The 10,138-nt window shown below is 36.4% G+C and overlaps 1 protein-coding gene across 1 annotated transcript in view; it reads right to left on the minus strand.

Annotated features, from left to right (window-relative positions):
* Nucleotides 1–2,297: 2,297 nt before the first annotated feature.
* Nucleotides 2,298–10,138, minus strand: part of timmdc1 (translocase of inner mitochondrial membrane domain containing 1) — a 119,029-nt gene continuing 111,188 nt past the window's right edge. The window contains exons 7-8 of the mRNA XM_067404537.1: nucleotides 4,441–4,551; nucleotides 2,298–4,339 (exon numbers count right to left, since the gene is read on the minus strand). Of these exons, the coding sequence (XP_067260638.1) occupies nucleotides 4,192–4,339; nucleotides 4,441–4,551 (259 nt within the window). The 3' untranslated portion in view covers nucleotides 2,298–4,191. The remainder of the gene's footprint in view (nucleotides 4,340–4,440; nucleotides 4,552–10,138) is intronic.

Raw genomic sequence — 10,138 nt, forward strand, 5'->3', positions numbered from 1 at the left:
ATATGTTTCATTTATCTTCATACTTTTCTTAAAGTTAAAAATCTCTTAAAGCTTCAAAAACATTATTTTATCTTAATTGATAAAATTGATATTTCAACTGCATTATTTAACATCAGTACTTTTTTAAGCTGGAAAACAAACATCTCAAAGCTTTCAAAATACTTTTTTTTCATATAATTTCTATTTCTTTTATGTTTAAAAGGGTTGGTATCACTAAATGATTTTAAGGGTATTTTAAAGGATCTAGTTTCTGAGTCATTTGATTGTAATTGTTTTGACTGATTTTGTGTATTTCTGTAAATGATTGTATTTTGCTATATGTTCAATTAAATGTGCTGTCTGTCTTGGCCCTCTTGTAAAATATATTTTAAATCTCAAGAGTTTTATTTCCTGGTCAAATGAAGGTTTAATAATAATAATAATAATTTTAGTTTATTTCCTCTTATTTCATATAAACACTATTTCATATGCTTTCTTTAATACTGTTTCATAGAAACAACAGCGCTTCTAATTTATTAATCTTGTTTGTATTGTTTCATTTACAGACATGTGCCGGAATGCGGATATCATCGTGTCAAAGTTCATACGTTCAATCATCAAATTCCCACCGCCTGTTATAAACATTCCCACACCATTTCACATCCAATGCAATCGACAGATTTCCCACCACACCTGTATAAACACCCTCAACACCATTCCACTTCCTGAACATAAAAACATATGACGCTCATAAACACAATCCAGAAACAGATGGTCACACTTCCTGTCATAAACACAGTCCGGAAACAGAAGGGCATAAGGTCACACTTCCTGTCATAAACACAGTCCGGAAACGGAAGGGCAAAAGGTTACACCTGTCAAGTCATCAATCAAAGGGGCCATAAATACTTTTGACACAAGGTGCAGGGTATCACTACTAGCCCAGCTCTGGACTACGACTACAACGCTCACCAGCGCAATAGTTTTGCAAATATAGTACAAGAAATCTCGATGGAGGTGGGTAATTTTCGAAATTGTCTTATAAAGTCATAATATATACACTGTTTTTGAATTACCGTAAAGCATTTTGTCACTCTTGCATGAACGTGAACATGAGGCAAGATTGTGTCAGGTCAGCACAGCTCAACTTGCAAGTGCTGTTTTCTGGCGTAGACATGCCAGAGGGGGTTAGTGCACGCCTCAAACACACCACTACAAGTCAATTAACCATCTTAAGGACTATTTATGAAGGTAAAAAAAGTTACTTAGTTCTGCTTTAACCAGTTGCACTCCATCAGAGGAGACCTGATTAAGACCTGAAACAAAGGTGCAAATACTAAACCCACTGGAATTATTCAATTTTCTATTATATCTCCACCTTATTTTTTTTTAAATAATAGTAATAATAGTTTTAAACTTGAATGGACAGTGCTTCTTACCAAGGTCCTTGTGGATTAGGTTGCAATTTATCATTTGTACTCATGGTGTTGCTATTGGTCTACCACAATAAAGACAGTGACAGAGGCACACCAAGCACTGAGGAATCTTGTTCTGTAGGCTGCCCCTCGAATGCAATGAATGTTACATTTTATTAAAATGACAAGAAATGCATGTGCTGGGAATGTTCTCACTGTAATGATTCAGTTTGACTGGAGTATTGGGTAGTATGAGTAATACATTTTCACAAGCTTTTTCCAGTCATCAGATGGCTGCATAAATTCCTCCTAATATTATTAACTTGAATGTGTAACTGCACTCTAGTTAATCAAAACATTCTTTGCTTGAGCAAGTAATGAAAATGTAACAGATTTGGTTGTGAACTTCATAACATGCTTTTTATATAAATATTTAAATTTATATTGGTCCACAGCCATTTTTTACACAGCCAGAAATTGCCTTATCTGGAATATGAAGAGTAAGCTGTCTGTCTCTGGAATTTGCCTTTCCTCTTAATACAGTGGCTATATAAATCTCTGTCATACATTCAGAAAGTGCTAGGCATTACTGTTCATCTGAGAGACCCAGCTGTTGTCACATCTTGTTTACAGAGATCAAACCCAGCAGCTGGCAAGCTCAAGGCATCATCTCTGCTCAATATGCTGTATTGTTGAAGAGTAATTTGACCATAACTACCCTCATGAGGATAACATCAAACATCAATGAGTAGAATGTAGCACACAGTAATTTGTTACACTTAAAGTTATAAAAAGTTTATTCAAAGTCATTAAAATGTATTAAACGTATTAATTATTTATTAATATTAATATTTATAAATATTAATTAAAATTAATATTTATTAAATTACATTTATTTAAAATTATTACATTTCTTATTAGGTCAGTTACATAAAGAATTGTCAATCAAGTTTATATTGTTTTATTAACTCCATGTCATCATATAACTCCAATACATTATATCTCCATGGGGAAGCATGTCTCCATGTCTCTCTTAAATAATTTATGAGCTAAGACCTAGTCTTGACACTTAGGAACCTTTATGAATCATACTTATTTAAGTCTAGGAATAAGAGTAAAATTATATAATTCTTAGAATTTTGACACACTTGAGACTAAAATTTTACTCTGAGCAGCTTTATACATACGGCCGCTGATCTCACCATCATCGAATCTGTCTGTGATTACATGAAGAAACAGATGAAACTGAGACAAACTAAATCCAGAAAAACTGTGGCCGTGTCTCCAAGAAGCTTGAAGAAGCCGACCTGCAAAGATACTGTACTGTGAAGAGTTTTAAGCACTTGTGTAAAAATGCTGTAAAATGAGGATGCTTTCAATAATACTGTCATAAATAGATTTTATCAACTTCTGTTAACTAAAGAAAATCAATATTTGGTGTGACCATCCTTTGCATTTAAAATTTGAACTCTGAGTTGTCTTACCCTGAGATGGGAAACTCTGAGTTTTCTGTTTCAGAACAGCTGAATTGAGCTAGTTCAATCAACTCTGAGTAGGTTTACTCTGAGTTAAGCACGTGCACCACGACTATGAAAAGCCATGACCAATGGAGCTCCGATATTACAATTCACCGCATGGCAACAGCACCCAACAAAAAGACATCCACATGCTTCAGAGTCAATGCAAGTTTAATGCTTATCACTGTTATAATATCAGAGGTGAAAACTGGCAGAACGGTGAACTATCCCACAAAAAAAAAAATTAAAAAAATAATAATAACAAATAAATATATATTTAAGTGCTTTTTTTGTTGCAAATTATGTTCCATTCACCATGTAGGCTAAAAGTAGCAGTTCTTTGCAATAAGTGTAAATAGTAGCTATTTATATTTTATACTGGCAGATACATACTATTTGCACCTCAGTATTGTTGTACATTAAGAGGATGCAATAATAACGGAGAGTAAATGCTTTTATAATTATTAAACACTCATTAGGCAATTTACTTCCACTTTTAGAACATTTTCTAAATTTTTATTGAAAATAAATGCCTTTTTGATGTGATATGTGATGCGAAAAGGGAGAAGAGTGAGCTCGGCAAAAGAAGGATTTGAACCCGGTCAATCATGTCACGCTCCTAATAATCTTGTTTTCCATTTGCATTAAGATTATTTTTACCACACTGGCAGATATGTTTACTTAAGTAAAATGCACTTAATTTAGATCCCCCCAACAAGACTAAATATTTTATAGGCCTATCATTTTCTTACTGTATATAGACAATCCATCTTGATTTAAGAATTTTTAGATATTTGTACTTGAAATAAGACAAAAAAACTTTTTTTTTTTTTTTTTTGCAGAGTGAATGAATGAATGAATGAATGAATGAATGAGCTATTTAAACATCGCTTGTGCTTTAGAAAGGGGGAGGAGACCGAAAGAAACTCTGGGTTTACAGAAGAAAACCTGCTCGCGACCAGGTTAGTTTCACAGAGTAAGTTACCATGGTAACTGACTCTGAGTATAAGTTACCTCTCTTCAGAAACGGGCTTGACTTACCCTACTTTCTCGGGTTCGACATACCTCCCATTCTGAAATGGAAAATCCAGAGTTTCCCTCCTTTCAGGGTTAACATACTTGGAGTGTTAATAATGATAGTGATTTGCACAAATACTGGGAGGAGGTACCAGGAACACATTACATCCTAGAAAATGTTAAGCAAATTATTTTTATTTACATGCTGTTGATTCAGGATTAAACAAACTTGGGGACAAAAAAGTGTTTTTTTCAATTAACACTTAAGTCTCTGTTACTGCCTTTGGCCCTTTCTCATTCCTTGGTTGACTGAGCAGCTCCTCTATTCGTTGAAGGTCATTATCAGTGTGCTGATGTTTCTCAGTCATCATTTCTCCAGCAAGATCATCTGTAAGCTTTAGACGAGCATTCCTGCAATGGAGATATCAACTCAATTAACTGTTCAAAAGAATAAGTGACCGTTTATAAAATTTTTACATTTAGAAAGATTCTCTTCTTTTGGTGGAACTAACCATTCAGCAACTCTCAGCTCATATAACTCTCGTCTTTCTCGTCGCCTCTTGTCATGCATGGTCTCACCCCCCAGCTTCTGCAGACCCACAATTAAAACTCCAGCCGGCAGCCTGTAACATCACATGTTCTTTGAAATTAAATTAAGCAATATCACATAAACAAGAATGCTGTCAGCTTTTTAGGTATTATAATACACCATTGTATCCAAAACTAAAAATTAATTTGATTTAAGTTTAGTTAATTTTTGTTTTAGTTTTCGTTACCATTTCCAAGTCCAATAACAGTGAGCATGTTAGTGTCTTTAACTTCACACTATGTAGAGCATGCTGTACTATGTATAGACTTTATGTATAGACTTTTCACACGCAGCCAAAATGACGATTGTCAGTAACAGTGTTCAGCCTTACAAACCGGAGTCGGACACTGATGGAGAGACTCAGGTAGAAGTTACAACTATTAGAATGCAACTGGACATTTCTGAATGGTTAGTGGACAAATTTATGTAGTTGCTGTGGAGTTAATTCAACTCCTCGACTAGCATGTGCAGTCATGTTAATCTTTTCTACAAAACCCGTATGGATGACCACTAAACACAGCGTACCTGTGTGCCAAACAGAGCCATACGCACAAGGCTAATGTTTATGATTGCTATCAAATGCTGTGAATAGTCTAATATTTTTTCCAAAATATTGTGCGGACAGAAAACCTTTTTTAGCAATCGAGCTTCCTAGGATCAACTTGCAGGCTATTCAAGCTAACGAGACTCTAAACAGCGTTCTGTTCTTGTCTGTGCAGCCAACGACAGAACAGTTAGCACGCTTTGCTCGAACTTTTGCCATGGCCTTAGAACTCGTACACCGTTTTCGCTTACGAAAACAAAATGACAGGGCCGTGGGTGGAAATGTGCAGATTAAGGTGTATGGCGGCATTTTAATGCCATTAATGACCGAGCGCACAATTGATGCTTGCGCGCGCAGTAAATCACTTCCGCGAGAGGATTACAGATCTGCACGCGAGGAAACGGGAGCCCGCGAGCTCATTTTAAATCCGCGCGTGCGCATGACATCTCCTCTGCGCGCAGATCAAGCCCTCGCGTGCTCGGACAAGATTCGCAGCACGCGCGTCATTCCCCACACTCGCGCTCAATCTTCTATTTCGCTCACGTGAACACTTTTGATTTTTGTCAGTCGTGGGGCGGGACTTTACTTATTACAGTGTAACCTCGAATGTCATCTGTTGTAAAATGATTAGACATGGCTTGGACCAGATGAAAAAAATACTCTGGTAATTTATAGTAAATACTATAGTGTTTTTGAACCATACTATAGTATAGTACTTTAATTTGCTGTGGTAATTCTATAGTTGTTGAGGGTAATATAAACAAATTACCCAAATACTATAGTTTTCTACAACTATAGGGTATATTACTACAATATACACTAGAGTTTACTGTAGTAAAAACTAAAGTAGCCTATACAGTATTTATTACAGTTTATCAGTTCATCATAGTTAATACACTGTATACTGAAGCATTCATTAAAAAAGTGTTGTAAATAGTATAATGTATACAGTATACTACACTTTACTATAGTATGGTCCAAAACACTATAGTATTTACTATTATTATGCAAGTGAGTTAAACTTTATTTATTGACTGATTGATTGCATTATTATTAGGCTATTATATGTCCTTATTAGATACTATATTAACTTGATTTATTATTTTTATGGAGCTGTAGCTGCTGGGGGAAAATGAGAACACATAGTAGTTCACCGCTACATTATCATTATACTTCCACTAAACAGTATCTGTTTACCCATGATAGTATACAAAAACAACAACAAAAAAAACTAAATATGTCTTAGATATAAAGATTTCTAAATTGGGTTTCGGGGGGTATGATCATTCATACTGTGTACTGTATCTTAACTTTAGCTGCAACCTTCCAACAGAGTGAAATGCTGAAACCATTTTATACTGTATTTAATGGAAAATACCTGATAAATATATTAAACTGACAAAGAATGATAACAAAAAGCTTACACAACAACTCTTGCTGATATGAACAGGTGATGTATCTTTCATCCAAAGCCACATGAAGCAATTCTGGTTTTAGAATCATAGTTACAACTAGATGAGTAAAGTTCGTAGACAAACTTTAAGTTGGCTTGAAAAAGCCTAGCCAGAAGGTTTGGAGTAGTTTTAAAAGCTTGAAGTTTGAAGCTTTTTAGTTTGAAATAGTTTAAGTTTCAGTTTAGTAGTTTAAAAGCTAGATAATGTGTGAGTAAGTAAGTGTGAGTGAGTGTGTGTAGATATAGTTAGTCAGATAGTTAGTTAGTTAGATAGATAGTTAGTTAGATGGTTAGTAATTTAGTCAGATAGTTAGAAAGTTAGTTTATGAGTTTGAATGAGTTTGAATGACTCAGTAATAGTACATAGAATGGAAGCTTCATTGAGTTTAATGGGCTTCAGTTTGTTTTGATTTGAATTTGAGTTAGATAGATAATTATATAGTTAGTTAGAAAGTTAGTTAGTTAGTTTATGAGTTTGGATGAGTTTGAATGAGTTTGAATGACTCAGTAATAGTACATAGAATGGAAGCTTCATTGAGTTTAATGGGTTTCAGTTTGTTTTGATTTGAATTTGAGTTAGATAGATAATTATATAGTTAGTTAGAAAGTTAGTTAGTTAGTTTATGAGTTTGGATGAGTTTGAATGAGTTTGAATGGCTCAGTAATAGTACACAGAATGGAAGCTTCATTGAGTTTAATGGGTTTCAGTTTGTTTTGATTTGAATTTGAGTTAGATAGATAATTATATAGTTAGTTAGAAAGTTAGTTAGTTAGTTTATGAGTTTGGACGAGTTTGAATGAGTTTGAATGGCTCAGTAATAGTACACAGAATGGAAGCTTCATTGAGTTTAATGGGCTTCAGTTTGTTTTGATTTGAATTTAACAGTTGAAGGTTGATGGAATGTTCAGATTTTCAATGTAAGTCTATGGGAGTTTTTCCAAGTTTGATCAGCATTTTTAGGAAAACCGTAAGTCGGATCAGTCTGAAAAGATATAGCAACTCGAGTCAGAACAGTCTGAAGGTCTGGGCCGAGTTTGGTGGTTGTAGCTTTAAAGCTCTAGGAGGAGATGCAGTCTAAAATTTGGCTCAGAAGAAGAAGAATAATAACTAGATAAAAAAGTTTGAGGACAAACTTTCAGTTGGCTTGAAAAAGCCGGTCCAGAAAGTTTGAAGTAGTTTTAAAAGTGTGAAGTTTGAGAGTTTTCAGTTTAAAAGTTTAAGTTTTAGTTTAGTAGTTAGATTTAACATTAGGCTAATCACTATTAGCATGTAGCTATTCATTGCTAGCATGTGTAGCATGTTGGAAGTCCAGATTGCTAGCATGAGTCAAAAGAGCCAACTGCCATGTCTCTATGATGTTCTTATGCAGAGATATAGATCTTGCAAAACGGTTGCTAGGGTACTCTGTTTGGTTAATAGGGAGTGGCTTGGCAGCTACCAGTGATGATACTCCAAAGGCTGCTTGACAATATAAAAAAAACCCCATGTCGCTACGATGTTCTTATGCAGAGAAATAGATTTTGCAAAACGGTTGCTAGGGTACTCTGTTTGGTTGCTAGGGAGTGGCTAGGCAGCTACCAATGATGATACTCCAAAGGCTGCTTGACAATATAAACCAACCCCCATGTCTGTACGATGTTCTGATTCAGAGATATAGATTTTCCAAAATGGTTGCTAGGGTACTCCGTTTTGTTGCTAGGGAGTGGCTTGGAAGCTTCTAATGATGATACTCCAAAGGCTGCTTGACAATATAAACCAACCCCCATGTCTGTACGATGTTCTGATGCAGAGATATAGATTTTGCAAAACGGTTGCTAGGGTACTCCATTTGGTTGCTAGGGAGTGGCTTGGCAGCTACCAGTGATGATACTCCAAAGGTTGCTTGACATTATAAACCAACCCTCATGTCTCTATGATGTTCTGATGCAGAGATATAGATCTTGCAAAACGGTTGCTAGGGTACTCTGTTTGGTTGCTAGGGAGTGGCTTGGCAGTGGCCAGTAATGATAAACCAAAGGCTGCTTGCCAGTATGAATGATATAAACCAGCACTTCTCAAAGTCCGGACTCCGGTCCGGGTCCGGACCCGGAGGGAATTCAATCCGGACCCGCCTCCATTTCGTATTTCAACAGCAGTAACTGTGTGTAAGGGATTAAAAATCTGGATTTCTTACTTTGAAAAACGCATGTCAAAATCATTTGTTTAGTGTTTTATGTCTTTTTGGAGATGGTCCGAAATTAAAGCGAAGGCGAGATATTTAAAGTTTTCTTCAGTGATTCGGTTGCCATGACATATGAGTCGCGCGACGCAGCGAGCGTTTGAATGGGTGTGGAGCAGTGGTTCTCAACCTGCGGCCCGTCACAAATGTAAATGCTACCCGCGATATGCCGACCACAATAATAATAATAATAAACATCAGCAGTAAAGGTAAGAAGAATGGAAGAATCAGTTTGCTGTTATAGGCCTAATGAGCGAGATGGGCAGCCTTCCTGTTTGCTCTGTAGTAAAGTACTTGACAAGCAAAACCTACAATTTCAGAAGACTGAACTGTGAATTCGATGTGTTTGTTTGATGTATTTTAAATCAGTAAAATAACCGCATCAGCGCACCCGCGGCTGGATGAGCCCAACTCTGCGCGCGCTCGCGGATCCGATGCTGCGCTAGGGATTGCGACATGACAGAAAGCTTGATATCGTCAGAGATTGTAATTAGCCTACAGTGCGCTCAGTGTTGTTTGTAAAAAGAGCTGAGTAACATTTGCTTATTAAGGCGTTTATGTGATTGTTTGGTGACTATTGCGATGCTGTTGAAGAGAGTCATACAGTCATACAGAATTAAATAGCAACTTAAAGTGATTGTATATACAGTTTGTGTGTTCATTGAGCATTACTGATTATTATTGTAAAGCTAATGTCAGTAAGTTAGTTTTTATTTGTTATTTATTGTGTGCAACATCTTAGTATAATAATAGTATTATCTGCTAATACCATAACATTAAATCTGATTGGTTTGCATTGGTGACGTCATATGCAAATTATATGCGGACCGTGAGACCTGCACTTGGACCATTGTGCGGACCACTGGGAAAAAAGTTTGAGAACCACTGATATAAACCAACCCCCATGCCTCTATGATATTCAGATGTGAAGATATCTGCCTATGCTTTGGGTTGCTAGGGTGCTCTAAATGGTTGCTAAGGCGTGGCTATGATGTCTTTAAGGTGATTCGTGATTGGCCGTTTGCTGCCTCGAGTCAAATGAGCCCACCCTCATGTTTGTACGACACTCCTATCCAAAGATATTCCTTTGATCTTTTTCAATGGAAGTCTATGGAACTTGTTGCTATGGTGCTCTATATGGTTGCTAGGGCGTGGCTTGATAGCTTCTTAATGATCCTGAGAGACTGATTGGTCACCTGAGTGAAATGAGCCCACCCCCTTGTCTCTATGTCATTGTGTTCCAGAGCTATGTTCAATACAAAATCCCTATGTAATTTCCCATAGTAGGAAAAACACACTACTTCCTGGTTCATGGGCACGGCTTCACCATAGTATGTCTATGGGGCAACTTTGGGCAGCTCTTGCGCCCCAGGGGTACAACTTACACCCCATTTTGAGCTATGGT

The sequence above is a fragment of the Chanodichthys erythropterus genome, chromosome 12 (genome assembly GCF_024489055.1).
Source record: "Chanodichthys erythropterus isolate Z2021 chromosome 12, ASM2448905v1, whole genome shotgun sequence".
In the NCBI taxonomy this organism is placed as follows: domain Eukaryota; kingdom Metazoa; phylum Chordata; class Actinopteri; order Cypriniformes; family Xenocyprididae; genus Chanodichthys; species Chanodichthys erythropterus.